The 20,739-nt window shown below is 46.0% G+C and overlaps 3 protein-coding genes across 3 annotated transcripts in view; 1 reads left to right on the forward strand and 2 right to left on the reverse strand.

The window, feature by feature from the left end:
* Nucleotides 1-10,832, forward strand: part of T265_01074 (hypothetical protein) — a gene marked incomplete at both ends in the record, with an annotated part of 55,909 nt that extends 45,077 nt beyond the window's left edge. The window contains 6 exons of the mRNA XM_009165017.1: nucleotides 1,069-1,226; nucleotides 2,296-2,720; nucleotides 3,243-3,697; nucleotides 5,368-6,150; nucleotides 8,689-8,934; nucleotides 9,802-10,832. Of these exons, the coding sequence (XP_009163281.1) occupies nucleotides 1,069-1,226; nucleotides 2,296-2,720; nucleotides 3,243-3,697; nucleotides 5,368-6,150; nucleotides 8,689-8,934; nucleotides 9,802-10,032 (2,298 nt within the window). The remainder of the gene's footprint in view (nucleotides 1-1,068; nucleotides 1,227-2,295; nucleotides 2,721-3,242; nucleotides 3,698-5,367; nucleotides 6,151-8,688; nucleotides 8,935-9,801) is intronic.
* On the reverse strand, nucleotides 6,342-8,653 carry T265_01073 (hypothetical protein; the record flags this gene model as incomplete). Its single annotated transcript, XM_009165016.1, has 2 exons — nucleotides 6,342-6,626; nucleotides 8,462-8,653. 2 exons carry the CDS (start codon nucleotides 8,651-8,653, stop codon nucleotides 6,342-6,344), a joined length of 477 nt encoding a protein of 158 aa, XP_009163280.1.
* T265_01075 (hypothetical protein) lies at nucleotides 9,786-12,040 on the reverse strand (the record flags this gene model as incomplete). The annotated part of the gene is made up of 4 exons (XM_009165018.1): nucleotides 9,786-10,714; nucleotides 11,483-11,666; nucleotides 11,702-11,960; nucleotides 11,994-12,040. The coding sequence occupies 4 exons, from the start codon at nucleotides 12,038-12,040 to the stop codon at nucleotides 10,425-10,427; spliced, it is 780 nt and encodes a 259-aa protein (XP_009163282.1).
* Between the last annotated feature and the right edge of the window lie 8,699 nt (nucleotides 12,041-20,739).

The following is a 20,739-nucleotide window of genomic DNA, read 5'->3' on the forward strand; positions in this document are numbered from 1 at the left end:
AGGTGGCAGCTTTAGGTCGGGACGAATAGAAAACACCAGTGAGGACACGATATATAGTCGGAATAGGGGATCCAAGAACCAGGAATAGCACACAACGATTGAGTCAATAGTAATTACTACTACGCGGGTGAAAATTCCACCCGTTTCTGTACCGAATTGCTGTTTATCTATTTGCCTAGTCGTTACTCCAGTACTCGACCCTTTCATGTTGCTCAACTTTCCGCCTGAAATGCATCATCATCGACAGCATGATATCAGTGTTCAACACCGATGCTTCACTGCCATACAACCATGATTTATTTGAAAGCCTTATTGTGAAGAAAAGAATAAAGGTTAACAGGGAAAGGACTTGATGCTAGCTAACCACAATCGTTCCGGGGTGCCTAAACCGGGAAATGCAAATGCATTACCATTTCTACGGAACAAGTCGCCACATATTCCACCCCCCAACCTGGAGGGCCAGGAGACTGTGTTCGTCAGACCTTTAACCATGGACCAACATGGTATGAGAGACTCTGTGAGTGTCTCGAGGACACTCCCCAGTATAGCTCAATGGATCGCTGAGATGCGCAAACCGTCACACCACGGTAAGGTCCAGTCTCTTCATGACGGCACCATCTTACTGTTGCATCTGTGACAGAGCTCATTTCTTCCGAGTCAGTTGGAGAAAGTGCACTTTCTTTGAGTTTACCTCATCTCCTTGAGGTGACGTCAAATCAATCAGAAGAATTTTAACTGTAATTCCGCATGGTCCTAGCGCTACCCCCTCCCCGGAATCTTTGTTCGAAAACCATACGAATGACCAATTGGTGGCATAATACCTGTGGCGTCTTTCATCCCCCAAAAGCCCATTCAAGGATTCAGTTATATCTACGATGTCGGTTGTGCTCTCACTTAATAGATCCCTGATCATACTGTATTTAGGTACCAAGAACAATTCCACAATATGATCAGTTGATACATTTTACTAGCAGCTGTGCGCGAATTGATCTTTCGTTTTTCTCCTAACGATGTTGTGACCTCGTTGTACCGTCATCGCGTACGCATTGACCCATTATTCTCTTTCAGCTGTCGCCACGGAATCCTGGCTTTGAATCGCTCACTCCCAATTCCTCCTGTTCCACTTCTACCAGTCGTAGTCTATTGCATGTCGAATTCACACTACCGGTTCAACCAGCCTTGTGTCATTTGTTGGAACAAACGGATGGACAAAAACCCCTTCAGCCGTAAGTCCTGAATAATTCACCCAAAGCACATGATTGGCGAGTATACGGTCACATAGTAGGGTGGTAAGCTTCCAAAAATAGCCTGGTGTTTTGCGACCTAACTACCCCGTGCAACTGTCTAGGTCATGGAACCAAGTTTTCTCAACACATATTGTGTTGCGAACGGAATCCTGGCTTTGAATCGCTCACTCCCAATTCCTCCTGTTCCACTTCTACCAGTCGTAGTCTATTGCATGTCGAATTCACACTACCGGTTCAACCAGCCTTGTGTCATTTGTTGGAACAAACGGATGGACAAAAACCCCTTCAGCCGTAAGTCCTGAATAATTCGCCCAAAGCACATGATTGGCGAGTATACGGTCACATAGTAGGGTGGTAAGCTTCCAAAAATAGCCTGGTGTTTTGCGACCTAACTACCCCGTGCAATTGTCTAGGTCATGGAACCAAGTTTTCTCAACACATTGTGTTGCGAAAATTCGGAACTGATAAATGCGTCATGTCCTAATGAAGCAATTGTTATTCACCCATGACGGTTCTTGGAGATTGATGAGTATTCGATAACCAAACGACTTTGGGAGTGAGCGAGTGGCATGTTTGTTTAAATTTCCAATCAACCTACTGTTTTTGGCCGTGGTCTGGTCGACGCATCGCACCGATTCGCTACACAGCGACGCATTGATTATACCATCTTGAGTGTCGACAAAATGTTTCCAGCTCAGTGAACACACCAAGTATGTGTACAGTACTACTGCTCTACGGTGACCCCCTATAAAGACCTGTTTGGGACGAGTTATCACTTTTCTTAGGCGAATAGCAGGGTGCTCAAATCACATGTGACATGCAGCTAGGCTCTGTCTCTTTCTGTGAAATTTAGAGGGTAAGAAACTCGAAGTATCTGACCATCTTAAGCTGTCATTTTTGGCTGGTCCTATAAGGTGAACGGAACGAATAAGTTGAAACAAAAACTACCACCACGTTGAAGTCATTCAGTCTTTCTCTTTTTTGTTTACACTTTGTTCTACTCATAAGTAGGGAAATCATGCTTGTCATTTTTTGTTCTGCTACACAGCCTTGGAACGCACAAAGCTCCGAAAATACTCAGCTGTTCACCGCCTACACCTAACCTGGCAGATCCATCGACCGGAGATTCCGTTGTCCTGCTCCATCGTTCACGCACAGCGCCTGGAAGTCCATCGGAAGCTATGGCGGAGTCTAGTCCAAACGTAATACAGTCTAATCAGTTCGCATCCTCATCCCTCGTGGTCAACAAGGCCGCGATGCGCCGAAAAACGGTACTTCCAGAGAAGCAAGGGGTACAAGTTAAAGATTCCCGCACCAAACCGAACAGAGCGCAGGCTGTACCACGTCAGCCCCTGGATCCCTGTTCGTCTTCCCATTCATTGACCACTGTCCGGACACCCGATGCAATCAACAAACGAGAAACTTCAGCTCGCAAACGCGACCAGGTTTCCAGGTGTCCAGACACTCAAACAGGTACAAGGAAGCAATCAGAGATACGTGTTAACAGCTTGTCTTCTGATACTTCCCGGCATAACCCACCATCTCCACCAATCCGACCCAAAACTCGCCCACCTTTGTCAACTTCCGAGGGAATTTCATCTAGGAATTCCGATATGCGTCGCCGTAGTTCATCGAACCATGCCGTGGTTACTCGATTCTAATGTTCCCGCGGCTATTTCAACTTCATGTGATACGTTAAACACTACTATTTGTTTCTGTATGTATGCATAAAAGGGTTGGATCATTATCGTCACAGTTCCCTAGTAAGTAAGTAAGTAAGTAAGTCTTGTTGGTGCTCTTACCACTTATTTGCACGAAGCACCTATACTCCTCAGCTAGCACATATCACTGCACTCCAAATCCAAAATCCTCCCCCCCCCCACTTGTTCGGTTGTTGTCCTGGTGATATCTAAACTATCTCTTATTTGGACGTTCACCCATTGATACTTAGTTTTATTGGCCGCATCTCCGCACAGAAAATTTCTGACTTTTCAGGTACACCGGATGAAGGCGCTTTCCCAACGTATGCAACCCACGAGATTTCAAACACTCCGAGAATTCAGGTGACGGATAACGACAGTCGTTCAGACGATGAACGCATCTGGTCCAACACGATGTCGCTGGAGCCCGATTTTTGTCCAAATTCAACCGATTCTTGGTTTTCCACTCACACTCCGCTGATTCGTTCCCGATATGCCCCGTCCAGCCCGCCTGTTCCCTCATACCTGACCATGGCGGCATTGGCTGCAGTTCAAGGTAGCATCACTGATGACTTGATTAGATTGAGTATGGTAAATGATCGTCAGGTTTCATCCCCACACAAGTCCCATGGTACACACCACCATAGAATGATCTCTCCCAGTTCACAACCTCCTGTAACTGACTTTTCGTCAACCAAGACTACCTGCTGGGATGTTCAACTGGCCAACAGATTGCGCATTCTCCGAGAGGTAGGTTGCCGGAAGTTATACTTTGCCCCTTGACTTTTACTTGAGTAATGAGTGTATACAGTTGGGGACAGTTTTTGACCGGGCGTCATTTGTCTCCCCACCTCATCGTGTAAATCTCATATTGGCACGCTCGCTAACTCAGCTTGTGGTTCCCCCACGAACATCGTCGCGTAGAGTACCGGGGAAACTTTCTAAGCGGACGCAGGATAGTCAGTAAGGAACGAATCCGTTCCGAAACTCGGACCATGGGTATTTCCAGCTTTGAAAATGTTCAGACGACTCCACAGTCTAAGGACATCTCGCCTCGAATAAAGGATCATTGCGATCTTTCCGATGCAGTTGATATTACTTACAGTGTGAACAAAGAATATCTGTGATATCAGTGCATGCACTCCCTCCATGACTCGTGTTGTATATCATTTGAGTTTTCCCTCATGGGATTCGCTAATAAACTAATCGTTCAGCTGTAACAGCCTTTTGGTGCATGGCTGTCGAGCCACCCGAAGGAAGCATGAGGACTGAAATTCTGCTATCCACTCTTGACTAACGGAATCGAGGACAATGCGGAATCACCGGTTATCCCTGGTGCTCTGATGGATACGTTGAGTGCTTTCCAGCCCGGCCTTCTCTTTGGTAACTTTTTTCAGTTCAAGAAAACTGAAGTGCCCATTTCGATTTGATTAGTTGACTGAACTGCTTCTGTCCATAGCTCACTGAAGCACACAGCAAGATACAGCATGTATTGAAGTGTGCTCATACTGTAAGATTACCTGAACTTTGCCTAAGCTAGGAATGCGGAGGACTGGTTTGAGAACCACCATGTCTTTAGCTATCTCGCATCCATCAAGAATGGCTTTCCCAATCCATCCGCGTGAAACTTTTGCGGACGAAACTACAAATCTGTCTGAACCCCCCACATCTCTTGCGGTTTTTTTTACATCACATCATCTGATCTAACAGCGGGTTTGCACATGAGAACGTGTCGAATTGATGTTTGTGTGTGGGTTGCTTTTCAGTAGCATTCATTACTATCTAAACATCGCGGCTTATCCATTTGTACGACCCAGAGCTGACCGAGTTGGTTATCCTCACCCATCATGCACTTCGTTCACTACTGAGTTCATGCAAACTCTCCAACTTCCATTTCTCTTAATAACTAACACGATTACCGCACTAGGCCAGATCACCCAGTCTAATTTGTGGACGTGACTTAGTTTCAAATGCTTTTGCTCGTATATCCTCTCTGGATGCGAATGATCAACCGCGAACTTTATCGATTGATGGGCTGGTAAACGACGCTAGGGCCAATATCCCGGTGGAATTATTTCGTCTCAGGTGAATGTCAATCTTATAGGTGGCTTGGTTGGGGTGAGATGGCCCAAATGGTTAGAGCGCGAATTTACCGTGGTTCGAACCCGACATCTGCCACTTGACTTCCCCTGTCTAGGCTTGGGGAACCTGGAAGTATCCCAGTCCTTGTGCTTCCTCCGGGTGGCATGGCAGCTAGGCACCGAAAGGGTGTTACAGCTGAACCACCACACAGGTGGTATGGTTTTCTCTAGTCTCCAAAAAATGTACGCCCACAATCAATAACCCGAGGCCGTTTCGGTTATATTTTTTCACTTCATCCTACTCTCTAACCAACCTTCCCTTTTTGTTCCCCTTTGCAGGGTTGCATTTGTTTCAAACATTCATCCATGTCTACTTACAGGAAAGTGAAAGCGAAGAACCTGCGAGAGTGTTTCGGGAAGACTAACACCGGAGACACAGTATTCGAGAGTTACGATGCACTTGCCATTCTAGATCATTCTGATCACGTCCTTAACAAGCGTGCTCATGATCAATACATGTCTTTCACAGGACCCACTTTTTCCAACTCGTCGTGGAATTCGACGTCAAGCTCACTAGTCACTTCCACTCCTTCTCCATCCACTTCTTTATCCCATTCATCATCCGGCTCACTTAGCTTCGATGCTCTTTCACCTCCCAGCTGTCCTTCAAAATCACCCGTGTCTCACGCACACTCCACGGTCTACTACACCGGTTATTCCGATACAAATCACACGTCTGTCGCCACTCCACTAAACACCCGACGTCACAAACGTGTCCACAGCACCTGTCTTGGCCCGACTTGGGTTGGTGAATCGTCAGAAAGTGAAAAGACGGTCGCCACCACCACTATCTCAGATGGCTTTCTTCATCGTTGGCGGCACCATCGTGTAAAATTCCGCTGGGCAGTTCTAGTCGTTTCCGACAATCCTATCCAAGGCATTCCATTTGGCCTGGTCCCCCGTGCTTTCTTAGTTTTGTTCAAACCCCGTCGTAAACATACCAGGCTGACAGTCCCCGTTAGTGCCGACAATACTTCGACCACCATTCAGGGAAGACAATCGACAGCACGGAACTGTGCCGCATTATCAAGTTGGTCATCATACCCCTATTCCCCTGATTTGGTAAGTTTATCAAATCAATAACGACTAAAATAAGACCAATTCACGATTAGCTGTCATTGGCCCTGTTTAAAATCCACCCTTCTCTGGCTAAATCAGCATTCATCTTGCTTTATTTCGTGTGGTCTTGTACCTTTGTCGGTTCGATTACTTATTCTGCCACAACTACGTAAACGCCACCCCGCACACGCGGACTAACAAATGAATTGAACATTGAAAAAAAACTTTTCCAGAGGCACTGTTTCCAAAACATTGATAATTTTCCGACCCATCGACGAGGACAAATAGTGTAAGCCCGTGTGTTTTAACCAAGTCAATTGGAATTCCGACAACCGAGCGATATTCATTTTAATTCCTTTGTTCAAGCCGTCGTTTCGCCAGATTCCAACAGGTGCCTTCATATTGACCTTTACGACTCGAATTTTATTGATCTTCCGTCGAGCGATAGCGATCATAGTTGAATCGTCTTTTTCATTTACCTGCATGTTAATTTTAAGTGAAACGAAAACTTTACTTGACCCACAGTTCGACGCGTTACAACACTACACTGCGAGATAGACAGTTGCCGCACCATCAGGGGAGTAGAATGCACAAACCCTCTGATCCGTCCCTTCTAAAGCGATCTCACTGCGGGAAAACGCAACAAGTATAATGTGAAGGTCAGAGCAACCCGGCTTCCAGATCACCTTAGCTGATCTCATTCTGAGAGCCAACCAATGACAAAACAGGTGGTCTCCAGTAAATAATGGTAAATAATTGTTTGGCTGTAGCATCCTTTTGGTGCATAGCTATCATGTCACCTGAAAGGAAGCAAGAGGGCTAAGATACTACCGGATTGCCTCGTTCCCTTTACTCGCACGCAGTGTCGAAATTCCCCTGTCCAACTTCAATTGGCCAAGTTCGGTGGAGCGTGACATGGTCCCAACAAAATCTGTGACACCAACGCTGTAGATAGGTATTTGAGCGTGTGCACTTCCCACAGGTTCGAACATGGATCACTGCTCGGTTCTTTTCCTATGCCTGAATGCAAGTTAACATCAGGTAAGCCGGCTTAAAGGTAGTACAGCTGACACTACAACCCATTGTCCCATTCGAGGATATGTAAGCAAATTTGGTGGATATTCAATACAAAAGGCAAGGCAACCCTAAACCACCCCGAATATCCGCACCAGTACAGCATGCAGGCAGTTAGAGTTCTGGATTCATGGAGACGTGATAAATGGTTACTGTCACGGAACGGCAACGTAACCTGAGATTCTTGTTGTCAGTGGTGGTTCATTGATCGGTTTGGTTTGTCGGCATAACTTTCCTATTTAGTTCTATCAAGGAGCTTGGGGAATTGAAGGTCGGTTGTCATGAGGGGATGTTATTGATCTGGGGAACTTACATGAGAGTGACTGTATTTTGATGTGCCTACACATTTCTCCCCTTCAGCAAACAAAGACGCTGAATACTGTCAAAGCATTTATTTAAACTCAACGTTTTATCGCCATACAAGGTCGTAGTTAAATTTCCTAAACTGTTCGACACCTTCGTTCTTGATACTGATTAATAAATGGTGAATGTGAACGTTTCATCACTTGGCATAAGATGGAAAAGAAGTTGTCTACAGATGGATCGTTGTTGGAGATAATGTCTTCCGCGGAAAAATACGAAGATTTGAGGAAGTTTCGATTTCGGTGTTGCCACCCACCACACACGATTGTGTCCACACTTCTGGTGTAGTGTTCAAAAAGTGCAAGAACTTCGAAAAACTATCAACCTGATAGCCGTAGTGTCCAAGATGCTGTCGGTAATCATCCGGCGATAGCCTATCCGTTTGACAGCCGGTGATTGAATGCTGCCGTAGCTAGCAACGATCAAGAATAGTTCTCGTTGGGCCTAAGGCTTATTTCGAGGACGTCACTCACCAGGCGATGAACGGTACGGCTATTAGCCAGAAGCTAGCGCATTTGGGGAAGCATAAGTAACGTCTGTGCCGTCTGTGTCAAAGTAATAACAACGGTAAAGGATAATTCTCCCCGGACCGTGCTCTAGCGCAAATACACTTTCTTGACGCGTGTTTCGACGAGGAACCTTGCGCTGTATTTTCTGCTGGTGAGTAGGACAAAAATCGGCAAGGGACGCAACATATAAACCATACCGCATGGATGAGACAACGGTCTGGCTTATGTGATGTTTGACATACTGCCGAATGAGGAACCTTGCGCTGTCATTTGTGCTGCTGAGTAGGACGAAATCGGCAAAGGGCGCAACGTATAAACCATACCGCATAGATGAGACAACGATCAGGCTTATGTGATGTTTGACATACTGCCGAAAGGGAAGCCGATTGTCGTAGATGAATCGGGGTGATGTTTTTGGTATGAAGTTCGTCATCATCATCATCATCATGGACAGCTACTCTATTGGGATGCCGATTGTCGTAGATGAATCGGGGTGGTGTTAAGTTAGGTTTGTCGTCTCCGCTCATTAATTGTCCCGCTGGTTTGTCGTCTCCGCTCATTAATTGTCCCTATTCACCGTTCGCATCGTCTCCAGTTTTCACCCCGTCGTTGTGAAGTGTTGCGAATACAAGCGGCGGTAATCGATCCAGACGCAACTGTCGTCCCCTCTGTGCTGGTTTTGGATTCGTCACAAGGACCTAAATTGAGAACCTACAGACTCACACGCTATCCAGCCTTTACGTGCGACAAGAAACAACGACGCTTCTCGACCACACCAAGGTGGCGATGCGTGATGGAGTCAACTACAACACCATCACTGATTTCGAAAACAAGATCGGAAGTAAGTTTGTTTCATTTTAGATAAATTTTTCGTAACGACTTGTGGCCAATATTAGGATTCTACAGTCACAGGAAAGCCAAACATCATTCTGATTGGACCTGTCTTATAGTGTGCCATTTTATTTTTGCGTTCAACTTGGAGATATCTGCATAAACCGGTATGAGTGTCTCTAGGGTGGAGATCAGGCCTTGATAGACCGAACGGAAAAGCGGAGTTAAAACGTGACCATTCGACTCACGCTGTGTTTGACTCTATTCCAAGCGAGTCCTAATAGACTAGCTGTTCCCATAAAAGCTCACTATTCGCCGACGAGAGTCAGATTTTGTGTTTATGGTGAAAAACCTCCGAGTTTAATTCCAACTTACATTGGCAATGCAGTTTATTGAGCGTACGTATTTCCCCACGTACCAGTTGGAAATTAGTGGAAAAACGAAGTGGGAAGTCAGAGGGCTGAAGGAGTAAACTATGGTCATATGCGTTTGTTCTTGGCATATATTTCTACTAATGACGCACGCCTGGTTATTACTGATGTCATTGCTTTCGACTACGGGAGCCAACTGTTCATCTCGTGTTTTTTATGCAATCACTCGTAGCCCTCTGTTGTCGTAAAAGTAGCTCAACCAAGGTCGAATTTAAGACTCGAATGTGTCGAGTGAGGTCCTGAGAATTAGTGAGGTGGGTGACCAAAGACATCGACAAACGCTAATGTGGACGGAACTGTGCTATTGTCGTCTTCAATACGAAAGCTCGTTGCTTTCTTGGTTCCAGGTGCCCCTTGCCGTTTTTCTCCATGGAAAATTCGGTTTACGATTCACTCTTAGTTTCAGACGGTTGAAAATACACTGCGTTCCCATGCTTTTATTTTAGCTGATGCACTCATTGCGTACTCTGTGGCCTTTCCATTGGTCTGCCACAAAGTGCCGTACGAAATTTGCAGAACGCATTGGGAAATACACTCCTCAAAGCCGATCACGTGCTCCTGTGTTGATGAGATCCCCAACCAACAGAGGCCCGTGGGACGTCTGGTATCCTCTTCTGGAACTATTCCACGACCCACAACCTCAGGAGAAGCTCAAAAGCGAACAACCCCCGATCTAATCGTCCCCATCGCTACGTACTTTCGCACATGAAAAGATGCCTTTCCCACCACAGTCGACTAAATGACTGTGATTGTCGGTTCAGATGAGACGGGTGTACCCCTTTGCATTTCAGTGTGAATACACCCAGCGTGCTGTTTTGTTGGATGCACGAGCTGCCACAGATATTATGGGAAATTTTCTTATTTCAGTTAATTTTTTCTATCCTTTTATCATATCGAATCATACGTTCCTGTCACAATACTCTGTTTGTGTTTCTCTTGTTCAATACTTCAGAGTTCCATTTCTTATGCAACACCTATGTTGCTTCCGTTTGTGAATAACGTGACCAGAGAGAACACAGTAACAACAAAACTCATCGATTTTTCACACACTGTAAAATGTCCGATACAATCAACCAGTTTTGATGAAAAAATCACCCTTAGCTGGTCGGAAAGCGCCAGACATAGAAGTGATCGCGTCGAAGTCTACACGTTCCTGGATTTTCACAGACTTCACGTTCTCTTCGTGCTTGTTCACCAAAACAAGTGGTCCATTTGGATCTCCAGGACTGCTCGGTGGGCATTCGGTCCATCCGTTTTGTTTGATCAACTGCTTTAGCTCGGCCTCAGACATATCCAATAGGCGAATTAACAGGGATTTATGAATGCGTTGATACGTTTGGCACACTATTTGAACAATGACTGAAGGGAAGGGAAGCATCAAATTCGAGATGAGAGGCAGTTGGAATGGTTTGACGAAGAAGTCTCAAGTAAACGTCAATAAGTCACTCAGAAATGGTAGTTCGGTGGTGATACAATTAGTAGACTGCATTTTCATGCCTCGGACTTCGGTAGATCTAACTTGCTTGAATGCTCATAAGAACCATTTCGCTAACTTCACTGTCCACGCACACAAATCCTCTTGTCTTAGACCGAAAAGGCGAAGGCTACGCACTATGATTATCTGTGACATATTTGTGTCATCTAAAAGTTTTGCAGTTGAGTACGGAGGAGTAAAGAATAATACTCCCGGAAAGATGAAAATATCGCATTTTGCAAGCGGGAATCCATGTGAAATACAGACTGGATTGAGGTTGCACAACCGCCATCATAGTGAGTGCAGTTATGAGTCAGGAGGAACAGGATGGCACGAACAAGGATTGCATGCAATACGAAGTGATCGCTTAGCTGTTCCAAATTCGGCAATCCCTCTGTCGGGACCGGCCGAAGTCATCGTCGTCCGTTATGAGGAGCTGGTTGCTCCCGGACTCCTAAAAATAGCGGTGTCTTTAGTCATTTTCAGGCACAGCTTTGGGCACTTCCTTAAATGACTTGAAAACCCCAGTCGATTCGAGCTCTCACCCGTCAGGCCTTCTAATAATAAGTCAAAAACATACTGAAAGAGTTCATGTGTCAGGTGAGAAACTAGGAATATTCAACTGACAGGCCATGTTATTGTGAACCTCTTACATTTGACCATAGCATCCCGAAATCCAGGAACGCCAGAGGTGATATTGGGATTTTCTCGAAGGCGTAGCTGAATCAACATAAGAACTTGGACGAGCAAAATGCAACAAACCCAAAAGTCTGGAAACTGGCATGATTCCAGCAGCGTCCCAAGTTCGACCACCAATGACAGGGGCTCCTCATTCAACTAAAAACAAATAGCATTTTTCACTGAATTCTTACGCGATCCAAATGGATCAGATATTTGCAAATTGTGAAGTCCGTGGGATTCAGACTGGCCAGAGCCTTTAGTAGGACAAGCCTTGTCGCATCGGCATTGAACAGTTCAGGATAAAACTGATACCTATTATCCATAATAAAGTTAAGGGAACACGAAACATACAGTCGCAACAGTGCTAAGTTCGCTTCAAAGTCGTACTCGCCTGTACTGGCCTGCCAATTCAGATGCTGCTCTAAGATTGCCTTGTGTTCTGGATTATAGCTTCGTACATAGAATTTCCATAAGGAAACCTACTTTTCAATGCCATTCAAAAGTCCGTGGATGTTAGCTTTCGGATCCATTTCGCGTGAGATGATAGCAGTTCGTCAGTCACAAAGTATTACAGACGGATAGGAAGACGCCGTACCTGGATAATAAAGAGAACGAAGTGAGGGTTGTTTGAGTACTTAGGTATTTGAAAACAGTAAGATTTCTAGTTTAAAAAAGTGTCATTGATACAACCAAAAGTCCAAAATTTAAGAACCAGTATCAAGCGAATATCTCAGAACGGGAAAATCATCCACAAGGTTGCCAACTGGGATGGTGTACCGTAGACAGTCGTAATTTCAGAGAGGTGTATTGAAAAGAATATATGGAAGGTGTGGTGCAAGAGAGGACAGGAGAGAATATTTAAAAGCCGACCAGTGAGTGACACCCGATAGGAGAAAATATAATTGGGTTTGGTCGGATTATACGGGAGCAGATAGTTTGTTCCTTGAAATTGTGCAATCCATGGCTGTACAGCTTCTAAGGTCTGTCTATGCCCCATATTCCGAAGGAACCTATAGTCTTCGACAGACGACACTTGTCAGGCTGCCGGTGGGATGTGGTCTTTCGGAAAGGAGTACGAACTTCACCAAGGAAAGGCCCCCTAGGGTGCTGAAAACGTGTGCTAGGTATCACCAGTTAATTGAGGGCAACGTTGATCGGTCGATCGCCATTTTCATAAACCAAACCCCCAGGGATGTGATGGATGGTGCTGTCTACCATTTTCACAGCGTCATTCTAAACCGAATCCCCCAGGGATGTGATGGATGGTGCTGTCTCGCGTTCTAGTCGTCAGTAATCAGTTGATTCGACCGTAAGGTTGGCTACACTTTGTATCCCATTCTTTTAAAACGAGCTGTCGTAACCCTGAGCGATAGTGACCCTCAAGGGTAAGACGTCTTGCGCACGTATGCCGGGCCGTGCATACCCGAGCCCATAGTGAACCACTGAATGCACACTTCCAACGGCCCCTCACTTTCGGTTGTTTGTTTATCAGCGTCTTACGGCCGCGTTGCTGCCGGTACGCTCGCCTCTAGCTTTCGGTTCCAGTCATCTACGACACAGTACTTGGTGTTGCTCTCCAATCGAATTCTTCCTTTTTGGAAATCGTTTGTTGGTAGGTGTAACCTAGAGCGTATAGGTTACTTGGTTCACAGTGATGGTCAGTGGGAGGGTCCCATCCCTGGAAATGAGAAGCGGTTTGGATCGAAACAAGGAATCCGTGTATGTAAAAGGCAAGCAATGCCGGAGTGCGGACATTTCAACAGTCTGAATGTAATTGTGGGATAAGACGAAGGAAGCCCAACTTGCACATTCGTCACCTCCAAAAATCTGTTTGAGATACATTGCGCGGATATATAATCGTTAAGCAACGAGACGTTTTCACAATCTATCCATATTGAACACTTAAGATGTGAGGCCGGTACGCAGTCTCATGAAATGTTACCATAGATGTACACTCTATGGTAACGTCGATGACGAGATGGTCCAAGTGGTGAGAGCGCGAATTTACTGATCGGACGGTGCGTGGTCCGAAACCGACCTCTGTCTCTCGACTTCCCCTGTCTAGGCTTGGGCAACCTGGCAGTACCCCAGCCCTCGTGCTTCCTTCGGGTGGCATGGAAGCTAGGCACCGGAAGGGCGCTACAGCTGAATGCTTTTTTAAACGTCGAAGACGAAACTGAACGAAACGGATACAAGTCTGACAAACTTCACTAGTCAGGACGCTTCCGGATGCCATCATTACCACAATATAAAATCGGTGTTTAACACCGATGCTTCGCTATCGTACAGGCTTATGAATAGTTAATTCTGCACCGTAAGGCTCGATACAAATCAGTGGTTGAAGTCCCAGGTTACTGATTACTAACCCAGTCCGGGCACAGATTATCGGAAGATACAGATTCACGAACCAAGCTGGGTTTCGCTATGGCCGAGGATGAATCGACCGTGTCTCCTTCAGACGTCCCATGTTAGTCGTTTTTCTTGATGTAAAAGCTGCTTTAGACTGTCGATCGTCAGATACTTCGGCAGTGTTTTGCGATCAAAGGGATCCCTTTGGAATTTGTACGCTTTACGGTAGTACTGCATGCGAACCCCTGTGGGCACGTACGAGTATACGGCAAGCTTTCGCTTCAGTTCACAATGTCCAGTAGGGTAAGACAAGACTGCCCTCTCTCACCTGTCCTCTTCAACTTTGTTATTGGTGCGCCGCCTGAGATTTCTCTGCCTGTCTCTGAAATCTCGAGGGTTGAAATGCTCCCAAGAAGTTCCCTCACGGAAATCGGGTATTGCTATCCTTGGTTCAGATCCTTCAAAAATGCAAGGTTTGGCATGCGCTGCACACCTGCAAAGGGTAGATTGCTGCTTCAAAACTGGGTGGGACCAAACCAAAACCTCATGCTTGTAGACGAGCCAATCGATGAGGTAGATAATTCCCAGGGGACTGGCTGGAGATGAGGTTACTTCTCGGATCGAGAAAGCCAGGGGAGTTTTTTTCCGACCTCAGATGCCTCTGACGCCGACGTGCTTCGGCTTGTTAAGAGCAGGGTTCACGCTGAAGTAGTGCAATTTATCCTGCTTTGTGGACCAAAAATGCGGCCCCTAAGTGTAGAGGACATAGAAAAAGTATCCGTGTTTGGCCATCGGTGTCTGCGAAGCATTGGTCTGGTGGGAACATCGGATTAGTAATGCTGAGGTGCGCGAGATGGCCCTAAAAAGGACACTCCCGCGATAGATGAACTACTGACGCTTCATAAGTTAAGCTGGTTAGGACATGTACTGCGCATAAAAGAAGGCAGTTTGCCTCGCAGAGCTGTTTTGAGTAGAAGCGACCAAAAGGTGGGCACTGAACAGCCAAGGAATGATATACGAAAACACTAACTAGTTAACTTAGTCGGGTCGGCAACTTCCACCTCACTGGATGGGGACCCCAGGACTCATCTCAGCAATGGCTAATGATACTGACAGAAATGGCCCAGTCATGCAGCCATGCACTCACTCATGCATCAAAGCGATCACCTTCAATGCGTAGCTATCTGATTCCCGAAGGAACTGAACATGCCATCACCTCCAAGGCTTGGCTGCATGTTTCACACTGTCCCGGTGATCGAAACTGTAGCAGCCGGAACCAACGTGCCTATGGTACATGGTTTATGGCTGATGAATTGAACTGACTGGCTTGTTCAAAACGAAGGCAAGAAAACGTAGTTGAGACACATAAGAAATAACCTATGCCCATGAGCTTGCCACGTCAGTTACTCTACGAAGGTTTTCAGTAGCACCCGACAACTATATTGCTTTTGCGACAGTCGTGCCACTTCACTACGTCGAAAACTGGCAGCCTGCGAGTTGTCGACAAGGTCAGCTACCGTCCGACGAGCTGAAATTGCTTAGATAGACCTATAGTACGTCAGGCGGCGTACTTAAAATCGCCTCTCTAATACGTTAAACCGTAGTATATAGTGTATGCAGTCTTAATTATGCAATATCCACTTGCAAGGTAACAAATATACAGCCGGTTCAAGAACAGTTCGTTCTGTGTGTTCATCGTCATCAGCATCATCACCTGAGACGGCAACACTACCGGAGGACACTGATGCCTTACTGCCATGCTTCCACGTCAATCCAACCGAATAAAGACTTATAGTGGAAAGAAGGAAGAAATGGGGCACGGATAGGGACCTAGGGCCGGTGTCCATACACACTTAGTCGGATAGTCTGGATATAAACTGACAGATAAACCACTGACATCGGTTAGCCGGTATACCGTCCAACCGTCTCTAGCCAAGAACAGGGATAGTCACGTGGACCCTATCCCGGGAGATGAACAGCAACAAGTGTCCAAACCTTTCGGAACACCTTTTGTAGCCACCCTTTCGCCACATTCATGACTGTACAGGTTACTGACACTCGCTAGATCACGAGATCTGTCTTTTTCCCTTACACTCACAAATCACGCCACAGAATCGTGACTCACTTGACTACACACTCACAGCCAAGCCCTTGATCCTAAGACTCACTTTCTTTCCTGCACGTACAAATCACGACACACAAAGGTGACTCATCTGACATCGACTGTCTAGCGACTGATAAGGTAGCAACAAGTCATCTGCTGACGCCCACACGCAAACGTCCCTACACATAAGATAACAGCACAGCAACGCAACACAACATAGCTTTGCACGTCGCCCAACGCGGAGCAGAGCCGCTCAGGACCTACGGCGCTTCACTCACGGATATCCAGGAATACGTGTGGCTGCTACAACAGCGAAGAAGACACAAAACCTGCATCCGGACTTAAAACAGGATTTATCAACCTGTATCTGCAATGCGATAAGTCTCTTGTTCGCATATATACTGGTTGTAATAATTTTATTCAACATGCAGATATTGTTAGTGCTCCCCATTTTCTCGTTCGTATAACTAATTTTCGGGTTCTAGTAGAGCATTAACACTTCCATTCCTTTCTGCCACGTCAAATTGCCTATTAATAGGTTTCCACCACTATGAATTATGAAGGAAAAACAACGTTCGTCTCGACAGGTAGTAACTGAGCATGTGCAACACATAGCCCTGCCATCCTTGCTGGCAGTGGTGTATGCTCCAACAGGTCTCGCGATCACATCACTGGGACTTCGTTGGTTCCATCCCATTCCGAATATAGTTCTGAGACATCGATGGACAAGGATTTGAAGCAGTCCCAGATCCTCCACCCGAATGTGCCATGTCTTGCAGCCGTGCAACAATAAAGCCCTACTGTATTCTGACACAAGCTTAGTTTGGAGCTCAGAGATATTCTTTTTGACGTCACAAGTGGCGTAAATTGGCAAACGTAATTCTGGTTCTCGAAGAGTTCACTTCGTCTGACACAGTATCGTTATAGCAAATGCAACTTACGAAATACATATGTTGTTCTACAACCTCGAGTATAACTTCGTGAACTCTCAGAGATATGTCCAGAGCTACGTCCTGCAACACTTCTTTGTGGAAGCGGGACACATGCCGAAGGACTGGATGGCCCCAGCCAGCTTTTCAAACGATTTGTCCGGCTATTTTCAAAAATGCGAACGGCGTTCGCATATTACAGGTCAGCAAGTTTCATGTTCGGGGAGATGTGAACATTGGAGTTTCAGAGAAATTTCAGTGTTCGCCTCATTTACTCATCCATGATGAAATTAAATAAAATGGGTGGACGTGCTCGTCGGACACCACTGGATGTGGTGAACTCGGGACGGAATCCGCCGTCTTTACCGGAGGGGACATAAAGTACCATTATGAGACAATAAGTTGGAAGACACCCTCCATCGACAGACTGCCACAGCACTTGACGATCAATGGAGTCAAAAACTAATCCGAGACCGAGAGAGACGATCACTGATGGTCGCCAGAAAGAGTGGCTCAGTGTCGGTACTTGATACAAGACACAAGGAGAATATTCAGTTTCCCAACGGTGGACCAACCTTCGTACCAACACACCGCACAGCACCTTGGAAGCTCCAGCCACTGGATTGACACCTCCATGGTTTACGCTAGATGTCCTTGCACCGTTCCCAAATTTGGCAATCAATGTTGGGGCGCCCTATTTTCTAGATATAAGTTCTCCACACAAGACAATAGATAGTCAACTGGACAGGATAAAGACGAGGGCCACAACATTCTTTTTGAAGAGTGAAGGATGCGGATCCACGTGTTTTGTTACGCTGAAGCAATGAAATTACACGCTAGACTTACGTTGTCGATGGGGGATGGCGCGGACATACCACTTTGGTTCATTTGATCGTTTTGGAGGTTGAGAAGATGAGGCCAGCTGAACTGTCCATCAAGATGTTCAGGTGACCGCTCAAAGCAATGGTTCTATGAATAAACTGAATTTCCATTTTTCCGGAGGTCGTTTCGCTACCAGTCACCATCATAAGACCAGTTGAGCGGATTAGTTAGGGCGACGGGCCAATGTCTCCTGTTACGGAAGCTGTTTAAATTTCTCGGACATGTGCGGTTCATCGGCCCTTTCTGTCCATCATTAAACTCTTAATTACTCGGCGTTTCGGAAGCCTATGCACCCAATCACACTCGTCTGTGGATGGTTTGGTTTCCTAGCCTTCGATTAGAGTTACTGAGCGGGATGGGTTTCAGTGATCATGTGGTATGCGAGCGGACTCATGCGGACGGCTCTGATCATGGTCTATTTCACCTTAAGGTGAAACTCGACGAATATTCCTCCAGCCGTCATCAAAGTTATCATCAAGTCTCTCCAGTTCCCGTAGCTTCAAAGCTAAATCCACTCAATGCGATTGAGCTGGAGCGACATCGTTCAGGTAGTGAACTGAGTCTTTTGTGTTCGGAGCCCAACCGACCCGAATGGCCGGACACCATGTCGCTTGGCCGGATATGCGGGCCACGGACCAAACGAAATCAAGGCTTGATTGGTCGTTATTTCAGCCAATCAGCATCCGGCATGTATCGCTTAGCGTTTCTCCCCCCCCCCTCAAGAAGATTCCTGCGCGACCTTGGGGGACATTCGGTGATAACTCTACAGGTACAGTTGCATTATTCTGCGCTTTTCTTCATACAGGGCGGGCTCGGGTTACCTTGCAATTTGGTTTACCAAAGTGGGCGGAGCAAGAAGCCATGAACCGAAATGGAAATCCGACCATAGTAACAAGTGGCAAGCCAAACCTAAGAAGCTAATTTCAGAAGGGCAAATTCAATTAGTTCTACAGAAGCAATAGATGCATTTTAAAGAAGCCTCAGCGAGGCTTATGGAATTTCTGGTACACATTATGTCGGCGCATGCGACAAAAACGTTCTCATCATGGTTGCTGCTGTCAATATTACTACCTAATCCAGTTCCTGTAATGAATCTTGACGAACTTTCAAAAGCTGGTTCAATACACATGAGGATATGTTTGAAACAGACTTTTCTTAGTTTGAAATTACATGAAGAGTTCGGCTCTTGCTGTGGCGACTGTGGATAGCTTGTAGCGGACTAGGACCTTATCAGCGTGTTCGGATAAATTAACAAGCAAAGTAACCAATACAAAATCACAAAATCACAATAGGAAAAGAATGAGTAGTCAAATGGGGACTCACGAATGTGTAGATCCAATAGTCCACTACACCGATCCAAATGCAGTAACTGGCTGTGAAAGGAAATATTCACTTGTCGGAATTTCCCACAGATGGTTCCGCGTGCGTGATATATTCCACGGTAGGAAAATTATTCACGGCTAAAAAATGTCACAGGGATTTATTGTGACGTTCAACAGTTGACACAAACACAGAGATTTGGTCCCACTGGTGCAGCAGTCAACAAACAGTTCAACGGAGCGTAAATACACTCGTTCAGCAAGAAGTCAGCAGGTCGCACAGGAAAATTGTGTTCGTAACATTAAAACAAACATCGTGATACAATTTCAACGACAGTTACAAGGTGTGGTTCAAGTTCACGAAGAATGGTAAATGTGATAACGGATTACAGACACTACAACCTGACCACGATCAGCTCAAAAAATTTCGTGATCCCCGTTACCCGTATAACCTTGGCTTTGCAAGAACCTTCAAGGTCCCGGTGGATTAGTAAGTGAGCAAACGTTCATGTTCAGTGTCCATTATCAGTGTTTCAAGATTAATAAAAGGTATACTGAAGATGTCATGACACAAGCCCGTGTGGTCGAAAAAAATTCGGGTGCATGAGGCTCAGCACCATAAGCGGGGATTGATTCCATTGCCTCATTTTCGTGGCTGGATTTCAGTCACTACACGACGCAAATATTCAGAACCCGCTACTTGGTTGAATTGAACAGGATTCAGAACGGACACTTCAGAAACCTACGATCGAATTCGGGAAAGTCGCCGGTCTCCAGAATATTGCAACGACGATTGGCTATTCCACCTTCATGGAAGGTGTGGTATGTAACAAAACTTCCAAATGGCAATCAAGTTCCAGGTGGGCTCCACAAAAGCCGCCCACACCATATTGTTTCGGCGAACGGCACTTTTTGATCCAGCGTCTTAAGGGAAACGCAGGTGCAGCAAGAGCAGTCGAAAAGGCCATAGGGAAGATTGCTGCAGACAAATTCAAAAGCTCACGCAAAAATCAACCCGGCAAAAGGACATATCCCGGGTTCCCTACAGCTATATTCCGGTTGAAGGCATTTTCGACACAGCAGCTATTGAGCTCCTCATGTCCAAAACCGGTGATCACCTCCCTTCAGCCCTTTTCGGCCACTCCCGTTAACAGCCGTCAACGTCGTGTCCACGGTTTTTACCCGTCATTTCACAGTTCCATAACCAGAAGAAATTTTCTGCTGCCATCCAGACAGTCTGGTAGAAACGATTAGCCGAACCGTCATTGCAGTAGTCACAAGCGCCAGGTGCTGAATTGTAGGTATAGGAGGGATGTTTGAATGTTGGTAGTTCGGAATCATCAATTGGTGGTTGATCGGGAGATGTCCAAACACACAAGCCTTGGAATGCGGACCAGAAGACCGCGGACTGACAGATAGTCCCACTACAATTTATGGTCCACAGCAGTTCTTCTGAAGTTCAGTTGGCCAAAATATTATTGTGTGTTAGTTATTGTTTGGTTGCACAATTTGTGTGCTACCGATGAAAGGAAGAAGGCCTTTGCTGCGGAGTTATTTATTCGGAAATGCCAACTGACCGGTTACAGACCATTGAACAAGGAAGCAAACCACCAACCTGCATCTTAGTTACAAAAACTGGACACAGA

The sequence above is a fragment of the Opisthorchis viverrini genome (genome assembly GCF_000715545.1).
Source record: "Opisthorchis viverrini unplaced genomic scaffold opera_v5_11, whole genome shotgun sequence".
In the NCBI taxonomy this organism is placed as follows: domain Eukaryota; kingdom Metazoa; phylum Platyhelminthes; class Trematoda; order Opisthorchiida; family Opisthorchiidae; genus Opisthorchis; species Opisthorchis viverrini.